Source organism: Triplophysa dalaica, chromosome 22 (genome assembly GCF_015846415.1).
Source record: "Triplophysa dalaica isolate WHDGS20190420 chromosome 22, ASM1584641v1, whole genome shotgun sequence".
Taxonomy (NCBI): Eukaryota; Metazoa; Chordata; class Actinopteri; order Cypriniformes; family Nemacheilidae; genus Triplophysa; species Triplophysa dalaica.
Window position 1 is genome coordinate 5805101 of NC_079563.1, and position 24292 is coordinate 5829392.

At 37.8% G+C, this 24292-nt stretch overlaps 1 protein-coding gene and 1 long non-coding RNA gene across 2 annotated transcripts in view; one reads left to right on the forward strand and one right to left on the reverse strand.

Annotated features, from left to right (window-relative positions):
- The window catches only part of strbp (spermatid perinuclear RNA binding protein), a 52834-nt gene that overhangs the window by 26222 nt on the left and 2320 nt on the right, over nucleotides 1-24292 (forward strand). Inside the window, 14 exon segments of the mRNA XM_056735966.1 lie at nucleotides 3525-3669; nucleotides 7981-8072; nucleotides 8494-8589; nucleotides 8910-9021; nucleotides 9941-10038; nucleotides 13325-13430; nucleotides 13587-13670; nucleotides 15156-15320; nucleotides 15323-15366; nucleotides 18209-18361; nucleotides 18449-18583; nucleotides 19251-19391; nucleotides 19555-19684; nucleotides 20915-20965. Coding sequence (XP_056591944.1) covers nucleotides 3525-3669; nucleotides 7981-8072; nucleotides 8494-8589; nucleotides 8910-9021; nucleotides 9941-10038; nucleotides 13325-13430; nucleotides 13587-13670; nucleotides 15156-15320; nucleotides 15323-15366; nucleotides 18209-18361; nucleotides 18449-18583; nucleotides 19251-19391; nucleotides 19555-19684; nucleotides 20915-20965 — 1552 coding nt within the window.
- Nucleotides 15262-24283, reverse strand: LOC130411373 (uncharacterized). Its single transcript, XR_008905065.1, has 3 exons — nucleotides 20902-24283; nucleotides 19230-19356; nucleotides 15262-15396 (listed from the first exon to the last, which is right to left on the reverse strand). It is a non-coding gene; the product is annotated as an uncharacterized LOC130411373 (long non-coding RNA).

Sequence of the window (24292 nt, forward strand, 5' to 3'; positions counted from 1 at the left end):
GATTTTTGAAAGGCTGTTATATAGGAATAACGAACCTGGAAATATCGCGACTGGCCAATCAGAATCGAGCATTCCAACGAGCCGTGTAATAATAATGATGTCTACGATGAGGATGAAAACTTTAAGATGTTAAAATTACCGTTCATTTATTTTAGATGCTTTTAGTCACAAGATAATTCCCACAGTTACAATTGTGTTATTCAATGGTTTTGATGAGTTTACTCAATGTTTCAATTGTTTTACAGTTTTTTGTTTATTGAGCATATATAACAATATAAATAGTTGGCATCGATACAGAATGATTCTTGGGTGAGCTTTTTTTAATAAAAATATGCTATTTCTAGATTTGTATCAGTAACGGTATTTGATAACATTTCATTTTGTGATTTGGTTTGACTGGTGGTTGAAATAAATGATTTGGAACATGGCTGCCCATGTGCTGCCTTTGTTCAACTTCACTGACTAGAAGGAAAGATAATTGTTTAACACCTTTTAAAGATTTTTAATGACTGCTAAAGGGGTGTTTCAGAGGAAAATAACATTAAACCAAGATCCACTGCTTTCTGCAAATGTCATTGGGAATCACACAGTCAGAGTTAATTTCAGATATTTTAGGGTGTCTGAAATGTCTGATGAGAATTAGGGATGCAACAATACAGCTCACCCACGGTTCAATATGAACCTTGTTTTTTCGCCTTCGGTTCGGTACTGATAGCTTGGCACATTAAAGCGTTTTTTCATTGTTCTATGCTTATGTGACAAGAAGAGTAAAAAGTTAAGAAAAAAAAACTCTGTATTTTACTTGACTTATTGTATTATCTTTAAGCAAAAAATCAACTTGTACAAATTCTTGGCTCATAGCAAAATTTTGGTTTACTGTTCATCAACATGGCAGTAAAATACGTTTCTTGAAGAGGTTTCACACATCAGAGTTTTTAAAATAACATAATGCAAAACTTGCGATTGCTGTTATGGAAGTAAACATGCAGTGCACGTAACAATGCAAGCCCTAGCGCTCAATGGGAAAAGCCAAATATAATATATTTACAAGGTGCGTCAATGAAATTGCAATAAATCGGAAGAAATGCAATGCTAAAGCTGCCTTGAGGAGCTCTTGCTATGCCGTAAATAGCTGTCCGAATGGCCGTGGAGTGGCATGACTTTCATTAAACGGACTTTGGCATGGTGCTGTAGATGCTCTTTCTTCATATGCTGGGTGAGAGCAATGCCAACGTACTGCTTTCGTAAGCAGTGTAAAAATACATTCTTGATGTGCCAAATTCGGAGATTATCACTTAAGTACAGCAGGCATACAATAAAGCAGCACATTGCCTCTGGTGTTGCAGGCAGCCTCGCTTCACCGCCCGACCACCACTCGCTATTAGATACAGACAAACACTGACGGAGCCAGATCAGAGTGCAATTGAGCGCACAGAAATAATTTAAGCGCAAAACCGGAAAGCCGCAATTCACTTACACGTATTGAACCGTGGAGGTCGTACCGAACGGTTCAATATTCTATTGAGTATTGTGGCATCCCTAATGAGAATGCTGGAGACTCACAACAGAGGTTAAAAACGCCTCAATCCTACAGTAATACATAACAATCGAACTTATTAGACGTCTGCAGTAATGCTGAATCCTGATGCTACAGTATTTTTTTTAACCGGTAATGTGATTTTTGGATTAGAGCAGCAGTATAAAACTGTTACCATTAGGGATGTAGTGTTTTTTTCTGTAAAACAAAATGAAGGAAAAATAATTTTGCAGGTTTCCTACCAAGAAATCTACAACATCAAAACAAGACGCGCTCTATTTATATTCAGCATGTGTAATTAATCTAGACCTGCCAGCTACCAGCTTCCCTAATTAGACACCCAGGACTGGCTGGGTGACAGGGGGTGCCCACCGGTGACCCGCGGTACTCTGAGACACACGCACTCGCATCCAGACAGAAATCCCATTAAAGCCGAGTGTGTTACCAGCAGGTCGAGTCTCCGTATGATAGATCAGTTCTTAATGGAATGGCAGTCGACTGCTTTCTTTTTCTGCTGTGTCCTTATCTCTCACTCTCTCTCTCTCGTTCATTCACTCTCTCTCAGTCTATCAATCACAGCATTGTTACATCAGCGTTCCAGCGATAGCAATTAGCGTTTGAGTTTCAAAGTCAATTCATTCCTTCGCCTCATCCATCGGTGGATTGCAGGCTTGCTGTATGCTGGTGTATTTTCGTTAAATATGTATCTTAAAAGATGAGCCAGGCGCGTTTATATGCATCTATTCTTTTTTTAAAAGAGCTCGGAGGGGATGCGTTCTGTTCATGGTCAAGTAGCTGTACATAGCTTTGTGAAAACTCATGATGTGACTGTGTGCTCAAAAAACGTTACGTGTGTCCGGTCACACTCGCACAGCATGAACACAGTGGTCATTTGATCTCTGGTTTACATGAAAGGAGCAGAGTGGATTGGAAATGTCCGGCGGGAATTAATCGAACAGATTACAGACCTGGTTAACGCTTAGCTTCCCCACATCAAACCAGATTACATTAAACATGAAAGCAAGCCGTCTACATTCTCCACACCACCTCTTAATCGGGTTTATAAATGCATGTGACAGTGTCTGCTCATTTGTACTCATTGCACCGTTGACAATGACTTTCAAATGTTAGATTGTCTTTGCTCTTCACGGGAGATCTATTTTACCTGATTTATTTACTCTTTAATCCATTTATATGGTTACTCAAATTTTCTTTGATCTTACTTGAATTCTTGATCTTACATTTTGCACAAGACTTGTTCCTGAATTAAATGGCCATATTTTTTCACACTGTGCCTTTAAAAGTTCAAAGCTCTCCCAGTTACACAACATATTACTGAACTGCCACCACAAAAGAAAACATAGTTTTTATTTCATTTTCATAAATGAGTAGAGCTGCATGGAGAAAAACAATAGTAACATTTTTTTGTTTAATGCCATAAACTGTCTTTTTGAATTGATTCTTCTTATATTACTAATATTGTTATTTATTTGACATTTAAAGCTGCTTTGCAACAATGAAAATGGAACAAAATGAATTGAAAATGAATACATTTGAATTGAAAAAATGGACTAAATGTCTTAGTTATTGTTATCTATCTATTTATCGATCGATCGATCCATTGATATATGTGTGTGTTAGTGTTAACACACACAGTGACATGGGGCTGTCAGTCTCTAAATATTAATAAAATGCATATTTGATTTTTGTAAGGACAGTGACCATCGTCCTTTCTGTTTTACTTCATATTAATAGAGGGTTTCAGCGACAACTTAACTTCTGGTAGACCTCCGCAAATCAAAAACTAATTGAATACAATTACTATACAATAACATTTAAATCTAAATGAATTAAAAAAAAAATATATATATATATATATAACTGAGACACTGGCCAGTGTGTGCGTCGATGAAATCGGCTTTACATTAATGTATTTTTACGATAATTTGTGAACGTTTTTTAACATTTGGATCTTTGACCCCGACAGAAGTTGACAGAGGAGAAATACGAGGTACAGAGCTGCATTCCTGAGGCGGCCATCTTGGTGTGCACAGCGATAGAACCCAAATTCACGCTGAAGGTGACACTCGCCTCCCCAAAGATGAGAGATGATGAAGAGACGGATGAACAAGGTTTGTGCTTGTGTGTGAGTGAGCCGGGAATGTGGACACAATTTGAAGCAATTCTTTATTTGGTGAGAGAAGTTTTAGAAATCCTGTGTTCTGTAGTTAATTCCCTCTCATGGTAAGTTACATTCATCTATAGAGCAAAAATACAATACAGTACTACTGGAAAAGGTAACATGATGGGGATTTTAAAAAAGTGCAACGAATCGACCTTTTGCGTCAGCTAGTGCTTTATGATCTAAACTAGAGGTTAGAGAGGGAGATGGATGAGTTGTGTGCAAATATGTCATTTTCACAGAATATTGTAGTATAAAGACAGATTCAAATTGACAACATAAATAAACGTTACTGCGCGTTCGTGCATTCGTGGGGTGCTGTTAACCTGCCTGTAGATTATTTCTGATAACAAGCATAAGAAACGTTACTTGACTAAACTCGTCTCTCCAATATTTTAAATTTAGACTGTGATACCAAGCTCAACCACTAGATGTCAATGAGAATGGGTTTGATTTAATTATACACAATATGAATTTGAAACTATGATATGATATATATAATAATAATAATTCTATATTTATATAGTAATATATAAAGGGAAATATGTTTAGTAAAATGCATGCACTACAAATAGACTCTGAAATGTTTGAAAAATCATAAGCAATAAGATCAGCCCTCAGTGCATTATGGGTGGGTTTCCGGCAGGTGCGCGCAAGACCATTAGTCTTTCTGTTTAGTTTTCTTCCTTTCATCTGTCAGTTAACCCACCCCCCGTCCTCAAGTCTCTCTCTCCCTGTCTGTCTTTTTGTGTCCTGACATCAATCCGAATGCTTTGCGCAGTCTAATTGGTCTTACGGTTTGTTTTGCTGATGCGGAGGCACTTTAGATCCAAGCAAAAATGAGTCAAGTCAGGGTGGGCTCGGAAGTTTTTGGCTCAGTGACCCGTGGCTGATGTGGCAGGAAACATCTGCACCGATGCAGAACACTGTTTGTTTTCCGTTCTCTCTCTCTTTTGAATGGCGTATGTTTAGGTCCTTCATTTTCTCTCACACACGCTCTTTTCCAGCTTTGCTCATTTTCTCGTTCATTTACTCGCACGCCATGTTTGATGTGCAGTGTTAGAAAGGTGGTTGTGGGTGTGGAAAATGAAAGAATGTATCCGGCTCGAGGAATCGATAGTTGTAGCAGCGCACACCTCATCCATCTAACAGACGTGTCAGATGTGGACGCTCCCCCGAAGTGAGGGATGGGAGCGAGAGAGAGATAAGGAGAGATAGGTTGTAGATCGTGACAGGAGAGCCTCGTATTTCCCGGCCGGGTCAAGGGCCCTGTCCAGTTGAGAAACGGCTCAATCTCAGGACTCGTAAACACACACATATAACACTACGAATTTAGGGAGTGAATGTCTAGAAAACCCGTCAGCAATGTCCAGGTCATATTTCAGTCTGAAATCAGAAGAGAAGGATGTAATAAAGATAGTTATGAATATAATAAATGAAAGAAACGATAATATGATCATGATACTACATTACTGTATACACACCAAAATTTTATACTATGCTGAAAGTTTTTTGACAACTGCAGGCAAAAATGCTTGAAGATGTTTTTAGTAGATCTTATTTTGTGTGAGTTTTATGATTAGATTGTAAATGCACTTATGCATTTATTTCGATTTGTGATAAACAATACATTATTGTTTGTATTTGCCGCGTGTGTGTTAGTGATTAGAAGGTGTTTAAAATCCAGATAAGAATTATGAAAAAGGAATAATGCTCCAGTTATTGTCTCCTAATCGCTAAATATCCTCTAATGTTCAATATCCTGTAAACCCAAACATTTGTTTTTCTGAATTTCCCCCGGGGAAGTGTTTTATATTTGTTTATCTGCACTGGGACACAATGTTAACATGAGCATTTCTACAAAACAAACTTTAATTGAATGAAAATGATGGAAAGAATTGCAGGGAATCTGCAGAATGAGAGTTGTGTGTTATTTGGGTGGGAGATATGAAGAGCAATATTGTGAAAAGGGTTTGGTGTGAGTGATTTCTTCTCTTGTGACTGGTCTATAACAATACCCACAGCATGTTTTCATTATTCTAGTGTCAAAAGCACAAACTGGCACTGATTCGCTCAGGGTGTTAGCATGTACAGCCGCTTGTTATGTTAACACGGTGTCATAACCGGGCAGAACACGTCATTTCTCAGCATTTCGATTTTAAATGACCCTCAGCTAGAGACGCTTAAAAAATGTGTACCAGCATTATGTAACAAAATATTTGTGGCATTTATTTTCAATAAAAATGGCACAGACACCCATTTAGAAAGTGATTACGATTTTGTTATAGCACATACAGTGTTCCCGTTGTGAACTTTAAGTGGAACATATTATGGGTGTAAATTGTCTCAATATTATCATGGTCAAATGACTGTATGAAACCATAGGTCTTCCGGGCCAAACATAGAAAATGTTAGAAGTTATAGATGTTATTTTTCTAAAAGGGATTTTTAGGTCATTTGAGCGATCTCAAAGCAACAGTTATGATAGGATGAAGGAATTATGGCCCGTTTCAAAGTCATCATTTGTCATTTTAATCATTGCAATAAATATCGTGCCGTGGATTTAAACGAAGGGATTATCGTACAGTGAGATTTTGATATTGTTACATCCCTAGTACCGAATGCTATTTTTAATGGTAACAGTGGGCTTGTTTTAAGTGCTATCATCAAACACTTACTGAAACTCAAAGGTGTTTACAAAGACTCATCAAAATAAAAGTCTGTTTAACTTGAAGAAATTATGACACTCGCATGAAAAATAACTACAGTTTACTATATTATTTTCTTTGTTAAACAGTAAAATGAACCAATTTTGTAAGATTTTACCTATAACGTGACTGTCCTTCTGAAACCTTGTATGTCCAAATTTGCTGTTTTTCAGGAAATGGAAATAACACTGTAGCAAATGTCCAAATAAACTTCAAATAAATGCATAGATATAACAAAACTTTTTTCCAGTTAAAAGCTAAATATTTAGGTTCTTGTTAAACTAATTCTTTTCCACATGTTTTAATGTCAAGCTGTCATGTGTGAATTAAAGTCTTATAAGTTTTTCACCTCATGGCGCGCTGAAAGTGGCAAAGTTTGACTGGTAGATCTTGCCTTTCATCAAGTCTGAAGTCGGGGAACTTGGGCTCATAAAGGTTGGTGACCACTGTTCTAAATGATAACAGACTATTGTCACCATTGACAAGCACTTTATAATACTTTATACTGGTAAGATAATTAACCCAGTAACAAACATAAAGTCAACTAAAAATATAAACTAAAAATAAAACTCTCGAAATATGCAGATACAAGGTTTCAAAAAGACGAGAGCGATAGTTAATTTACGTTAGTTAGTTTATGAATAGATACTACAGTACATTAAAAAAAAATTCTGATTTGGGCAAACTTACTGTTGGATCCTTATCTAATATATTTTTATTTAATTTACTAGATTTTATATTTTAATTCATTTGAGAATAATTTATTTTATTGAAGAACATCTGTGTTTTGTTCTATTTTATTTATGTTTTATTTAAGCAGACATTTTAATGAAAATTGATGTGCAAAGGGGTGTTTGACGAAAGCTTTCTCGTTGTGAAGCTACACAAGCGCAACCATGCCACTCTATCACTCATAAACATGCAAAACAAGCAGATAACAAATACATCGCGGAAATCTAGATACCTAGATATCAAAAAAATTGAGCAAACTTCGGCCATTCGGACATCATTCAGGGATGCAAAATTCGCCTTTTAACACCCGAAAACACGGAGATAAAACAAAGCAAGTAAAAGTAATGGTTCTCGGTACCCATCCCTACCAGTCAGATATCACTGTGGGTGGAGCTAACAAGCACACCTGACAAAATCCTTTGTCTTGTTTCGCCCGTTGCATTTACATCAGGACAAAGATCTCACCTTTTAACATTAAAAGTTTTATCACTTGACATTCATTTCATGCTGCCCGGTTAGGACGCTGTGTAACACCCATTAAAGCCTCGTTCAGCCGTTTTCTGGCGTTTCCGAGGCTTTACGCATGCTAACACCTTTTGCGAATCCCTCCTCCAGTTTCCAGCCAGCCAAAGAGATGCGTTGAGCTTCCATCTCTTCTGGATGACCTGGATCACCGAAGCCGATCGGCATCTTCCTTCTTTCCTCCCCCTAATCAGCCCCGCCCCCTCGACCCCACCAAACTCATCACGTGTACGTGTGTGTGAGTGTGCTTGTCTACGCGTGTGTGATTTGATTTCCTGTCCCGTTCTTCTCACCGATAGAGAGCGTTGAGTCGAGCGAGCCGGCGGACCTGTTGGATAGACAGAGGTGCCTGGTGGCGTTGGCCTCTCTGCGACATGCCAAATGGTTCCAGGTTGGCGCTCACTTTTTTATTGTTATTGTAGCCTTATGAACAAAAACATATGCCATATTCCTTGATTTCCTCCAGCTGTCCAAATGCTCGACACCTCATCACGAACTTTAAGTATCGTAAGGCTACAAAAGCAATTTGGTACACTTTTTTGTTTTCTTTTGCTTGTTTTTCTTTTTTTTTCCTCCATAACCTGCTTGTCACCATGAAGAATTTGTCTAGTGCTTTCCTGGACTGAATCTTCCCTTCTCCCATCCCACCTAACATAAGCCCTGCCCCATTCCCACTGTCATCACAAAACACGGAGCACAGTCGAACCACAACACACACATAAAGCAGAGTCAAGATCTAAAGATTTTATTGGTTTACGGTGGGTTTGATGGTTCCTTTTGGTTTATTGGGCGATTCCCTCTGGTTTCCTCAGGCTAGAGTTAACGGCTTAAAATCGTGTGTGATTGTCCTGCGAATACTGAGAGACATGTGCAATAGAGTCCCGGCGTGGGAACCACTGAAAGGATGGGTGAGTATCTGATGGACCTTCTATACGAATGCCACAAATCTGAACATGTAAATGCATGTAACACCATGTAATAACAAGTGTGTTAACATGTAATAAGCATACACCTTGTTTTATTGTCTAAAATCCTTCATTAAACATGTTCTCAACATGTTCTCTAAACTTAAAAATAAAATAAACTTCTTAACCTAGTTTTGTATAGTGTTTGAGGAACTGTTTTGTATTGTGCTGTATTAACTATTAATCTCTGTGGCCAATCGACACATCTCTTACATCTCAATAATAAATCTCTCTCTGATCGTGATGGGCTCTTTTGTCATCAGCCTTTGGAGTTAATATGTGAGAAGGCCATCGCCACGTGTAACAGGCCTTTGGGGGCAGGTGAGGCTCTGCGCCGGGTCATGGAGTGTCTCGCCTCGGGCATTCTGCTTCCAGGTATGAATAAGTATAAAAAAAAACTCACAGTAATAAGACACAGATTTGAGTAATTCCAAACAGAGCATCTTAGTGGGGGCTTTTTTTTAAGTTAATTGAATCAGCTTAATTCTTAACTTTAAAGCTTATACTTTTCCAGAGAAAAAAATGTGTAACACTTCAGTATATGGGGCAATTCTCACTATTATCTAGTTGTTATTAGCATGCCCATTATTGGCATATTGGCTGTTTATTAGCACTTATAAAGCACATATTCTACATCCATGATCCTACTCAATCCCTACATTACTAATTGTTAATAAGCCACAAACTCTGCCTCAGTACCAGCAGGGGTTGTAGGTGATGGGAGTGAATGATCAGCGCTCTCCTCCACCTTCAATACCACGGCTGAGGTGAGACCCTTGAGCAAGGCACCGTTCCCCCCAACTGCTCCCCGGGCGCCACAGCAATGTCTGCTCACTGCTCTGGTGTGTGTTCACGGTGTGTGTGGAACACTGCTAGGTGTCACATGACTTTTTTCTCTTTAAATTGGGGGAAAAGTCATAGTTAATGGTTTATTATTATCAAGAATTGTCCCCTATACTGAAGTGTGACCAAAAATGTCCATATTAAACCTTTAACTCAAAGAGCTCCATATAGTGTGTGTCTGTTTATAGAGTTATTTACAGGAATTATTGACCCACAGATGATATTCTGTCATTTACTTGCCCTCATGTGTTACAACAACAGAACAGAAGAATTCCAATAGGATTACAATAAACAGACTATTTAATATCTACTTAATATCTGGAATAAGAGAAAAACATTTTTTTTAAGGAAACAAACTCCCTGTATTAATTTGATTATATTTCTGTTAGACTACAGTCTGTACATATTTTTACTGATGAAGAGGGGATGTCCTTCATTCTCTTATTCATAGGAGGATCTGGTCTACATGATCCTTGTGAGAAAGAACCATTGGACACACTCTCGGCCATGACAGATGAGGAGTCAGAGGCCATCACATACAATGCTCAGGTGTGTACAGGACTGCGTGTCACTGCATGTGATCTACAGCTTAAATTATGGCACATTACTTGCCAAATGGCTTGTTTCTTTACAGGGGATTTGCAGACTGCATATTTTTTAAAATCGACTAGTCAACGACTAGTGAAATGTTTGGTTATAAGGACTCTTTATTAATCGTTATTTACGTTCATTTCAAAAGCATCTAGACGGAGTGCAGTGTGATGAAACTAGCCACACTTTTCTAGTCTATCACACCATACAAACTATCTAAAAAGAGAAAGCACAGTAGATGGATTAAAGAACAACTGCAAAAATATCAATAGTCGAGCTCAACAGTAGTCTAAAGTAGTGTTCACGATGACAACAATACGTAAGATAAGTTTTTCATTACCAATCGATACCAGGAAAGTAAACTGTTTAAACACAAAATAAGACCTTAAATTCATGAACATTACATAATGCATTAGCTGACAAGAACTTACACTTAACAATATCTTTTTCCGGCATTTATCAATATTTGGTAGTAACTTAATACATATCCAGATATTTATTCATATTAGTCCATTGAGAAATTTTAACAAATACAACTGTTAATATTTGAAATATTATAATATTTATAAGCAATTGAAATGAAGCATTAAGATGAATAGATGCTGTGGAAGTATTGTTTGTTATTAGTTCATGTTAGCTAACTAATGTTAAGAAATTGAATGTTTTTTTACAACATTTACACATTGTTTTAATAGTCTACATTCTTCAAACTATAAGCACTTTTACACCTTCGCACCAAATCGTTCTTGATGCTTAATCGGGAGCTGAGAAAAGTTTGTAATGGAACCAGGCTTAGTAGAAACAATAATGTAACCGTTTCAGACCGTTCAGATTGTGGAAAAGCACTCTATAAGTAACTTTTCAACTGTACCGGGTGCTATACAGAGTTTGGGTTTGGAGAATAAGTTGACATGTAGTTGTAAAGTCACTGTATTTACAGTCAGTATAATGTTGTCAAAGTAAAGTGTTAATGGATATTATACTGACAGTCTCCAAATGCTCCAAAGTTACTGCAGTGCTACTTGTAGTTTGTCTAAAATGTCATCTATTGACTCTCATGTGGGATACAGTAACAGAGTTCGACAGTGTTCATCACAAATATGAGCGGAACAACTAAACCTATTGACAAAACTATACATTTTCATTAAAATTCATACAAAAGGTGATTTCACAGCCGCTCTATTTATGGACTGTCAATTTTCTCAATTCACCTGCCTTTGGAAGGTGTGGAAAAAGATACATTTGTACTTTGTTTAGCGGCGCTGTGTGAGGGTGAGAATGACAGGGAGATGATGAGAGAAGTGTGTGTGGAAACCCTGCTGCTCTCTGAGGCGCTTATCTCATCTGTGCTCAGGTCGTACGCACGCACACACACACACACACACACACACACGTTTATCTGTGCTTTTGGCTTATACACACACTACAGCTCATGTAGAAGAGAGAGATATCTCATGGCTTAATAATGACATTTTCACTCCGAGGATCCATTATTTAAAGCCATTGTAGCAACATTGATTGTAATGCTTAGAACTGATTGTTTAATTGTAAAATAATCAAATAATAAGAATTCTAACAGCCGAAAATTTTTAAGCCAGAGAAGCTGACAAAAGTCTTAAAATCTTTTGTGCTCGCAAATCTAGTCGGTCTAGTGCCGTGATCGGGAACCTGTGGCACACGTGGCTCTTTTCAAAATCATGTGGCTCTCTGTGGCGTATGATATACTATGTAATCAGATGTAAAAAGTTTTAAAAACACACCATGCAGTATGGAAGCGCTGTGTTTAACTCCTCATATCTGGACGAGCAGTCTCTCGCATATGAAGTCCATACATACAGCTGTTAAGGTTCACAGGAGTTGCAATGCTGGTATGTGAGTGTCTTGACCAGGTACAAACCGAACTACAAAGCTATTAGCAAGATGCTAGTTATGTTCATTTTCATGTAACGCAGTGTATGACATCGAAGTGCCGCGAGAGCAGAGATCCTTTTTTTTATAAGTTAGAAATGATGAAGTTTAATTGAATGGAGGACTAACGCACACCTGTAAGTTGTTCATATGTCATGATGAATTCAAGTTATGGAAAATATATATAATAGTAGTTTCCGCAATGGCTCAAAAATGAATTTATCAAAACTGGAAAAATGGCTCTCTGGTTAAAAAGGTTCCCGACCCCTGCCCTAGTGTAATGAAAATGTGAGTGAAATCGAACGTCCTCATTAAAAACCATAAGCTTTCATACGGTTGCTTAATTTTATAACCCTAGGAATAACACTGAAGAAGTCATAATATAACACAACCATAATACACACACAAATCCTTAAAGAGCTCCTGATGATTGGCTCTGTAATGAGTGTGGGAAAACCATGCAGACATAGATCTCACTCCTGCCCGTGGACCGTGTGTACGTGCGTGAGAGCTGCATCACGGAGTAGATTCTGTTGTGCTTTATGTTTGAATGCTCATGCATTTCAGAATCACAATGTGCCAAATCTTTGGCAGCAGATCTAATGAAGAGCACACAGACTATGAAAGCCAGGAAGATGTGTTGGAACATATTATTGCTTCATTCTTAAAAGAAACAAAACAACATTAAATGTGAACCAAAATACATTTGCAGCATATTTAAAACAAGTTTTACGTATTGATAATATTTGTATTTGATTTACCTACTGTTGAGTATGAATGTGGTGCAGATGACAACGTTTTATTGTCTTCAAAACTGTTAGCGGATAAGTGATAAATTGAACCAATTTTACGAGGGGTTTCGAAAAATGGAATCCTTTTCTGGAAAGACTTAAGGGGTCTCCTAATGGGGCTGTAACTAAAGCAAACAGCTTTGCTAATAAATGTTGACATGAGCTGTGGGTTAGTTTGTTCGAGCATGAATTATTTGTGAGGCAGTCTGTGCCCTCTAATTCTTCTGGATGTGGTGATTCATTCAAGTGTCCCGCAGCCGTCTAATGTCTCACACCTACAGCTATAAGCACGCCAGATCCCAGGCCGTCTATATTAGACTTAGTCACGTATCACATCATCAGGAAATATAAATAAAGCACGCCGTGTGTTTCCTCAGGGCAAGTTTTGAGACTCTTTTTCAATATTAGATCATACAGTTTGCAGATGTTGTTTTTATTTTTATATAATAAAAATATTTATTATTATTATATTTGAAGTCTTTTTGTATTTTTTAAGTGCTCTTTAAAACCAAATTGATAAACTCGTATCAAATCTTGTTTTGCAGAATGCATTACGGCTGATGGCTTTTGGGCAGATCTATAAAGTCTTAGAAATGGATCCACTACCTTCAAGTAAACCCTCACAGAAGTTCCCCTGGTCAGATAAAGATGGTGAGCATACGTTGGTAGTTAACCAAAAACTGACAGTTTAATACTGTCAGGCACAAAAATGACACACGTCACCTTTACGTTTTATATTAATAACATTGATATAATTTGAGGTGCTTGTTGAATTGAAGATTTGTTGATGTTTTGACATTGTATCAGGTCTGGGATTGAAGAGGCCTTATGAAGACGGTCTGTTCGACGACAAAGACCTCATCAAGAAGATGAAACGCAACCTCAGAAAAGGTATCTGTCACACGCACACATTCTACTGAAGCAAAATTTTGACCTTACTAGGAGATTGAGAAAGATCATAACCTGCTTCTGATATTCTCTCCTGCCTTTAACTAGCAAGAAAACTCAGATGGCGTCATTACTTTTTCTCCGTTTGCTATGTTTGAGTAATAATCTAGCACCTGCCATCTCCTTCTGTAATATCTCCAGGTTTATGTTCTTTGTCTCTCTCGCTTTAGTCTTTTATTTTTTGCTTCCCCTCTTCCAATTCCCTCCTCATCTCGCTGCGACTCCATCACTCTTTCTCTCATACAGGAAGGATACAGCCTTTGGGAAATCAATGGCATTGATTTTTAATTTCTCTTGGAGTCGTGCTGTTTTCCCCGTCTGAGATTCTCTCCGGACTGAAATAAATTGCTTTCAAAGCAGCAGAATTTAGCAATTAGCCAGCTGATGGAGCGAGTTAGGATGATACAACATTCAAAATGAGCCGTGTGTGTAAGGGACCATCGGGGCTAACTAATAGAACCGGCACTGCTACTGTAACTTAACTACATTTTTACAGTTGTGTGACAGTGGTTGAGCTGTTTTCAAAACAGAATAGCGTTTCAAAGTAAAAAGCAGAAGCATCGTAGCTTGACAGGCAAGTTGGAGTAATAATGATATGTGGTGTAAAATATCATTTAAATATCAAAAATCATTTGAATTTTAATAATTCAATCAAAGTAGTATGAAATAGCATATACATCTTTAAATAGTGCTTTTATGATTTTGAATTGTAAAGCAGATTACAGAAAATACATAAAAAAAGTAATGATGAGTTATAAAATAAATAGAATACATGATTACAAATAAGATAATATTGCTTTTCTAATCATAAAAATATTTTCTGTTGTGCTAACCATTTACGACTTAGAAGTAAAAATAAAATTATAAATGCATAAATTACTGCCTAGCATTTCACCCCGTGTTTGCTTTTTACTCTTTTTTATGGCAAAATAAAAGTTTGTGTTTACAGTGTGTTGGTATATGTTAGTGCACTGTGCATATTTATTTTGTATTTATAAAAACATATACGTTTATATATTTAGGAAATATTCGCTTTTTTTATGTATATAAATATTGTAATCCAAATTATATTTTTTTATATATATAAATATGTATGTATGTGTATAAATATATAAATATATATATATACATGTGTATATGTTTAAAAATGAATTAATGGATGCATGCGTGTTTATAAATACAAAATGAATATGTACAGTGCATAGAAATTTACACAACAAAAACATTTTAAGAAGCTGCTTTTATTAATAGCTTGTAGTTTTGCTTGATGCTTTTTCAAAAAGGCTCAACTTCACTTTTCTTGAACGTTTTTGAAACAAACTAAAGCTGCTCACAACCGAAATTTGCATCCCCGAATATTGTCCACACACAGCTTCAGTTTGGGATTGCTTCTCATTTCTTTCTTGTCTCTTTCTCTTCTGATTTCAGCAGTTCTTGACAGCAAAGCAATAGACTCAAACCAGCCCATGAACGCTCTGATGCGGTTGAACCAGATCCGGCCGGGGCTGCAGTATAAACTGTTGTCTCAGTCAGGTCCGGTTCATGCCCCTGTCTTCACCATGTCTGTAGACGTGGACGGCACCGTTTATGAGGCCTCGGCTCTTCGAAGAAGACCGCCAAGCTGCACGTGGCTGTCAAGGTATACTGAGTGAACGAGTGGCATAAAAACCTGTAAAGGTTACACTTTTAAGCAGTATCACACATGCAAGAGTGATGATGTACAGTACTGAATATTAGCACAGATGATTTCCTCACAAACGGTATCTGCTGTGCTAATATTCAGTATATGTATAAGCACAATTGCAAATGTGAAATTGGTTTATGTTGGTCTATGCAAGTATATCTACATCTTGACTTATAAACAAGAGTTTAAGTTAGAGAAATGTGTCGGTCTGTTCAACAAGGTTTATGTTGCTTGTACACACATACACACAAGTAATTCACGGATTGCAATGAAAGGCTCAGATCCACGTAATCCTGAAGTCTGTGTGGAGCACAGAACTGCTTTAATCCTCTTTCTGGCTGTGCACAGCCGTTAATGGCCCCAACAGACCCAATATAGGTCAGACTGACAAATGAACACTGGTGCGATCTTGATGATCTTGCCTTCTTACTGGACTGTTAAATATAATTGTTTTTAGGACGCATCGCGATGCTGATGAGAACGTTTACTGCATAGATGCATAAAAACAAATAATAATAATATAATAACAAATAATCGTGTATTAAAAATGCAAGAAAATATCATGTTTGCTTAGGGTAAATATAGCATTCTTAGATGTCTTATTATTTTATTTGAAAACGTTGCGTTTAACACAAACCATATAAATACATCTGTAAATAAAGTGCATTTTCATATAATGTTCTTTTGAAGTTGGACCGCTGTTGAAAGTAGGGATGTTAAACGATTATAAATAAAAATGTAATTAAAGTTGTGTTTAAATAATAATATATTAGTCTTTACACCGTGCAGATTCATTTTGTTTTTATAAACACAAACACATACGTGTTACTATTTAAAAATCAATAAACGTTAAATAATGTATAAATACATACATGCAATAATTTCCAAAATATATACATGTCTGTGTATGTGTTTGTGTTTATAAAAACAACATAAATATGCACAGTGCATGGACAAATATTATGTAAACACAAACTCTCATCTCACTCCTTTTGCGAAAATCTTTGGAGTGTAATTTGATTCTGATCTTAAATTTGATAATCAAATCAATTCTGTAGCTGACGGGGAGGCGATAATTTGATCACATTTCTCCCATTTCAATATCTCATCTGTTAAACAGAGAATTGAGATTTTTTTTTTTTTATGTTACACTGGCACATTCTATCTAGGTCTCTTAGATCAGAAAGTGTTGGAAGGGTCTCTGTTCATAGATGTAGGTTAAAGCATCGGGGATTTGCGATCCTTGGCCCTGAACTCTGGAATAATCTTCCAACATCAATCCAGATGGCGTCATTACTTTCTCTTTCAAAACAAAACTGAAAACACATTTGCTTAATAAAAAGTTGTAAGTTTTATTCTATATGTCGTTTGAGAATGTGTAACCGGCAGTTTATGAGTATGCTGTAATGTGCAGCACTTTGGTCAACCCTGCGTTGTTTTTAAATGTGCTCTATAAATCAATAATGATTCATCACAATTCATCGTTTACAGCGTTTAAAAGTTGTCTGAGGTGCAACATTGTGTCTCTAAGTGGTCTACTCGTGTTATCAAAGACGCAACAGTAAAAGTGTGAGAGAGACAGACAGACTTTGGTGTAGTATTGAAAATAGAGGATGTAACGCACTGATGCACCGCCATGTTAAATCAAATTTTTGACATGATATTCGTAAGCTTATATAATTGTATGAACCTTGACGATTGTTACTACCTACATCCCACACACACACTTGAATCATTTCGTCAATTGAACACTGTGAGGTCAGAGTCGATAAGCTCTTTAAATATTTTTTTATTTGTTAAATATTTGCAAAACCCACAGACAAAACATAATGAGTGACCAATAGTAATGATTAATGAAAAATGGAGGTACAAGGTTTCAGTCTGACGGCGATGCTTTGTTAATACCCACACTGTGAGTTTTCAGAGATATCTTATGAGAGCCTCTTAAAGACACCGTTTACCTTCCAAAAATGAACATTATTTGGGTTCGATTTCAGTATATGTCTGATTATAAATGAGATTTCAGAACACTATGTTTGGTCATTTATGATGTGTTGGGCCAGGAAAGTGAGTGATGTTATCAGCGTTTATTTGTGAAGCCGGCAGCTGGATTCACACTGATACAGTGATTTTAAGCTTTGAGTGCCGTGGACATATTTCAGTCTCTTCTGGGCACTTTTTTGTAAGCTCAGAGTCTTTTCAATCATGAATTCGCTCTCAATAATGAGCTCATTATCCTTGAAACCGGTCCACTTTTGATGGCTTCTGGCCGCAAAGATAAACCAAACTCTCCCACCATGATGCATCATTTTGTGGTACTTCTGTGCCCAAACTTTTGGTCTGGGCATGTTATATGCACTCTCATATGTATTAATATTGTAGCTTTTTAGCTCATGGTGTTCTCTTTTGTGACAAAAGTTACATACTCATTAAAATTGTGGGTCGTGTGGCATAGTTGAAATAATGGAAGGTCACCATTTACTCTTTTGGTGATTCAAATATTGTATTACTTCTTCCATGAAATATTTTTCTGTACAGTTTCCTTGCGCTTTCGAACTACAACTAACATTTCCCTCCACCATATTTCTCAAATTGACACTTTTCATACTTATTTTAAAATCGGCGAAAGATTTGACTTGTATGAACCAGAGGTGTTTGGAGTCATAGACTTAGAGTGTATGCAAAAACAAGAGCGATTAAAAGGCAAATTGGATAAAAGTGTGTACTGAATGACCGATTTACCAATAGTCATGCCCTGTGTGTAGTAAAGTAATGTTTTTGTGGACATGTGGTGTAGGTGCTTCAGGCGATGGGATACCCCACGGGCTTCGACACAGACCTGGACTCCATGAGTGCAGATGAGAAGTCAGACGGGGAAGGGAAAAGCGAAGCAACCACACATTTAAGCAATAACACATCACACTCCTCAGACAACTCCAACACACTGGAGGTGCACAAACACACACACACACAGCGTCAAAAGTGAAATGTAATTGTATATGTTTGTATATGAAATGTAAATTGGATATGTGTGTAGGTGCGAACTCAGGGTCCTATTCTGACGGCCAGCGGCAAAAACCCTGTGATGGAGCTCAATGAAAAACGCAGAGGCCTCAAGTACGAGCTCATCTCAGAGAGCGGAGGAAGTCACGACAAACGCTTTGTCATGGAGGTGAGACACACATCCACCATTATTTGTGGTGATTGATAGTGGGCGTTGCTTAACCTGGTTGGGGATAATTGTCAAACACAAAGCTGCATTGTTGTGTCCCGAAAAAATCGAAATGACCTTAAAGACACTACATTTCACACTTATGCTAGTTTCACACCAAACGGCAACAATCACGTTCCACGCTTTTTATGACTTGCGGGAAAAGTCTGTTATCTATGCGCAAGTAACTAGAAAAACATCACGTTGCGGGGAGATTCTTCACGCTTCCACCAAACAGTAGGTGTCAATGAGCCCTTTGCGCAAATTTCTCGCTCAAGTTGAAATTTTTTATTTTAACGCTGAAGACACATTTCACTTGCATTCACAATAGTCGCGCCGCTCGATTGGCGTCATTCGCACTGCTTGATTTGCGTTATTCGCGCCGCCCGATTTGAGACATTCTCGCGGTCCGTTTCACGCATTCGTGCCACCTGATTTGCGTCATTCATACCGACAGTTTCACGTCATTCAACTCACCTGCCACAAGTTCGCATCTATTGCCATTTTTGCATTGCCTTTGTATGTAATTTATTCGTGTTTGGTGTGAACGCAGCATTAGGTCAGAAATAGCAAACGTATGATGTCATTTCCTGTTTAAAACCCTCACCATACATGCTCTCATTGGCAGGTGGAGGTTGATGGACAGAAGTTCCGTGGCGCAGGGCCCAATAAAAAAGTAGCCAAAGCCAGCGCTGCTCTCGCCGCTCTAGAGAAACTCTTCTCTGGGCCGAATGCTGCTGGCAACAAGAAGAAAAAAATCATCCCTCAGGTAGATTATCAATGGTTTATCAATTATCAATTTGATTACAGATCAATAACATCTATAGTCATGAGTCACAGTGTCTGGTAGTTCATGAGCACTGGGGTTAATAATCACATTAAAGCTGTCATGTGAACTGTGGGGTTTTTAATTGTGTGTGTGTGTGCTGTAGTCTAAAGGGGCATTAGCTGCAGCTGCTGCAGTGTCTGCGGTTGCGGCTCAGGCAGCGCGGGGGAGGGGACGTCCCGCCCTCACGCGAGGAGCATTCGTCAGTGCCGCTGCACCAGGATACGTCACGCCAGGTGCGTAAAGCCACACTACTTTGTGAAAACTTTGTGTTGACTGAATAATAAACAGTTCATAGATTTTTACAGCTGCTTCTCTGGCAACTCTAGTTTTACAAGCCCACATACTGTGTTTAGGAATCTCGACTCTTTAGTAGATTTGTATACGTAATTATACCTAATTTATCTACTTATTTATATATATATCATATGATAGCGGTTATAAAGTCCCTCTCACATTTGTGTCACGGTTCCTAAGTGCTTTGTTAAAATAATCTACAGTTTGACACTTTGTTGTGTAATGCAACACTCAGAGTTGAAACAATGTTGTCCCTGTTTTCCAAAGACGTTTAGAAATGCAGCTGATTCTGTTATGAGGACCAAAACAGGATATAAGAGTTCCTGGATGTACGTAGTTTGTACACAGGGTTGCCAGATCTGCTGACCAAATCAGCCCAATGCCTTATCAAAACCTAGCCCTGCTCAAATACCAAAACTCAGGATATGCCATTCCTATAGCTAAGATACATATTTTACAGTCACTGTAATGCATTACACACAATTTAGTATTTGTCGTCATTTTGCCTCATGAATGACAGCAGACAAACAAAACCGTTCCACCTTAAAAGGGATATTTCACCCCAAACCGAACATGTTGTCATGAATTACTCACGCTTGAGTTGTTCCAAACCTGTATACATTTCTATTGTTTGGTTGAACACGAAGAACGATATTTAGACAAATTCAAGAAACAGAGATTTCCAGGGCACCATTGACTCCCATAGTAGAAAGAATTATTGAATATTTTTTGTTCTGTTGGACACCAAAGAAAATACTTTAAAGAATGTAGGAAAACAAACAGTTCTGGGGCAACTTTGACAACCATTTTTATGGTACTCAATAGTGCCCCAGAAGTGTCAGCTGTTAACATTCTTCCAAATATCTTTCTGTGTGTTCAACAGAAGAAAAAAATGATACAGGTTTGGAACTGAAGGTATGAAGTCATTCATAAACTTGGATCTCTTTAATGCACAGAATCAAACACAGTTTATGAATACAAGTAGCCAGATTCCATGAAAAGAAAATCACATCATGCATTATTTTTATAATAGTTCTATCATGCTGTTTTTGTTCTTTGTCTTTGGAATGACAAGAGGGTAAATAAAGAATGATAACTATCATGTTTGGGTCAACCAACCCTTTAACACGAGCGCTTCACCATGGATGATGAATACCTTGTTCTCACAGGCTTCGGAACGCCCTACGGGTACAGTGCAGCGGCTGCTGCTCCCGCATACGGTACGTACGCCCTTCCTTCCTGTCCACCCTTCCTCCAGTCAGGGTCTACGGTCCAAATCTGCCCCCACTTACTCCTCCATTCAGCTCTCAGATTGGGCTTTGAAACCTAGCAGAACCCCAAAATCTAACGTCCACTAAGAAACCGGTAAAGAATGATCTTCCTGGATGATGGAACCGAATCATAACCTTTTGGTTCTGAACTGTGGTTGGAGCAAGACTTGCTGCATCTGGCCTGAGTGTGACTTTGCTTGTCTAGTCTGCCTGCTCGACGCTTGGCCCATTTCTCTTCAGTCTGGGCGGCTCTGTGGGCGTCAAGTTTAGTGCTGCTGTCTACAGCACACAGTTACATCATTCAAAGCAGCCGCTGCGCGTGATGGATCGATAAGGGAGAGAGAGCGCTAAACTTGACAAAAGCTTTTTGGTGCTTTTAAGTATGTTCAAGTAGGCCGCAACAATGTGTTCCCAAGTACTCACATCTGCGATTAGAGTTGCGTAAAATGTTAATGGCCTCATCTGATAGTGTTTATAACAGCTAAAGCCAACCAAAATAAAATGAAGCAATAAGCTATTTTCACAGTTAAAGAAAAGTTCAAAGGACACAATGTGCATTATTAACCATGGTTTTACTACTGTTAAACCAAGAAAACCATGATTACTGTAGGAAAACCAAAGTTATGGCAGTGGTTAACCAAGAAACCCTTATTACTGCAGGTTTACCACAAAAAAACACGGTTAAAGAGATAAAATTCTGTCATCATTTACTCATCCTCAAGTTGTTTCAGACCTGTATATATTTCTTTGTTCTGTATTTAAAACAAATTTGATCTCTTTATATTTCTAATTTATCTCTTTCTTATTAGCCTCGAAAAACTGACATACTGTCTGTTCCTGCAGTTGTTCGCTATTTTTGTTAGTTTCGCAAGACACAAAGAATCTCGTAAGATTTGGTAACGCGAAAACGCAGCCACACAGGGGCTGTTCAAGGCTCTACTTAAAGAGATAGTTCACCTTAAAATAAATCTTCTGTCATCATTTATTCACCTTCATGTTGTTTAAAACCTTTTTATGACTCTTTCTTCTGTGGAACACAAAAGATCTTTTGCAAAATGTCTCGGTGGTTTTGTATCCGTACAATGGAGGGCAATGGAAGTCGGTGTTCTTTGTTCCCAGACGTTCTTCAAAGTATCTTCATTTGGTTCATACAGGTTTGAAATGAAATTAGGGTGAATATATGATGAAAAGAATTCATTTTTGATGGACTACTTCTTTTAAAGACATGACATCGCACTCATGCGTAAACCGTCGGTGTTTATTCATTTTGTGTAGTTTACGATCATCTCTCCGATCCGTCCCAAATAAGGATGCTTTGAATGAGTCTTATGTGCAGGGGGGACTAGGTGAGGTGGGGTTGCGGGAACGAGGTCTGAATTCGGAGGGTTGTTTGCTGGGTTTTCTGCGTTTAGTGGAGGATAAGGGGGGTGGGCGGGGGGTGGATACGGGTTCGCTCCCAGCGCCCTGGTCTCTGCCTGCCACATAAAGAGCGTTCCTTTAGGTGGAAGGTGAAACCTGTGAATCGTGCTGTAAAAGAACAGTGCCCCCCCCGCTTACCATCTCTCTGGTTGGGTGCCTGAGAGCTGTGTGCATGCATTAATTCTCACCAGCCATGCTGTTCAACCCTGTGCCTCCTGTTGCTGCTTTGGGATTTCTAAATGGGAGCGACTGTGAGACTACGACTATGCTTCTGTTTGCACACAAACACACACACACACATCATAGAATGAACACTCCACATAAGAGCGCCAGCCGACGAAGCACCACTCTGTATCCCTCCATATGCCCATGAACAACAGTTCAGACAATACACTAGTCAGAAGATTAGTTAAAAGCCAATTTTTGGAAGATCATGTGTTTTTCATGCATTATTGCAGTAATTGTTGGGACTTTTGTAACGGTATACCGTATTTTCCGCTATTGCATTTGTAGTGTCTTTTATGGTTATTAATGATGTTTTGGTCATTTTTTAACACCAATTAAATAGAGTAAAAATTAAATTATGTAATTCATGAATAAATTATGATTTTGATTTAATTAAATAATTATTTATAGACAGTTTTATAGACTGCGAGGTAGATTGCATTTCGTGACATAATATTTACTTATTAAAATCCACCGAATTTTGCTGATTTCTGCGTCCAAAATGGCTTGATTATGTGGCGGCTTTATTCTAATTTTGCTTTAAAAAGGTGAGGATGTTTCTGGAAAAATTAGTTTTTTTTTTAAAGGATGTTGTTGGCCGTTAAGCTTTCTCCAAGTTTAAGAGTAAATACCCTTCTATCTCTCTGTAGCTCTCTATCTAAGAGAATCTCTGCTTGACTTTTGGAGCAGGTTTTGACGGAATGCACGATGTGCGTCTTCATTGTGTGTCTTCGGCCAAATTATGCGTTAAATCTGCGACAATCTTGAAAAGTTGCAGCAGATTTGTTTGATTATGCATCGCAAAGTCCTGCAGGTTTTGCTAAATGAAGTCTGATAGAAATAGGAGAATAAAAGCCATCTTTAAATTAAGACCGGCTATTAGATTAACTAAATTGCTTTTTTTACTTCACTTATAAGTATCAGTCAGAGCATTTTAGTCAGATATAATTATTTTCGTGAATAACAACACTTTTTCATACAAATGTAACTAGCTTTTTATTTGTTGATTTCATTAAACAAGTACACGGCTTATTTTAAAAGATATGAAAAGGAGAGAAATGTAAACAATTATGTTTACATGTTATCTCAAATTATTTACAGTCTTTCGAATTGTCAGTGCTAACAATATTTTGCAAATGATCACGATATACCATATTATTGGATAGGTCACAAGACTTTATAGACCTCTTTGGATGATGTAAACAATTCTGGTTCAGCGCTGATCCAGAAGAACTTCCTGTTTCAGTTGCACAAGCTTTTAAACAACATACAACCAACAGAACATTTATAACCGATTTCGACAATGTTAAACAAATACCTTTCAGATTTATTTAGATACATATGTAAGATAATAAAAAACTGAAACCAGAAGTGTTTCTGGATCAGTGTTTACATCTTGCAAAGTGATCTATACCCTGATATAACACATCTTATTTCTAATCCGAATAAATGCTTGATTAACCCCTCTCTTAATCTTGCGATTCTTACTGTTTTTTTCACTGTCCTCCCCTCTATGGGGTGCATAAGCCCATGCTAGAACAGACTAAATTGGCACAAGCTTTTATTTTAGACACCCTCAAGTTCTTCAATTTCTCCTGGACTTATGTGGAGTGCTCTTTTCGTTTTCTCTCT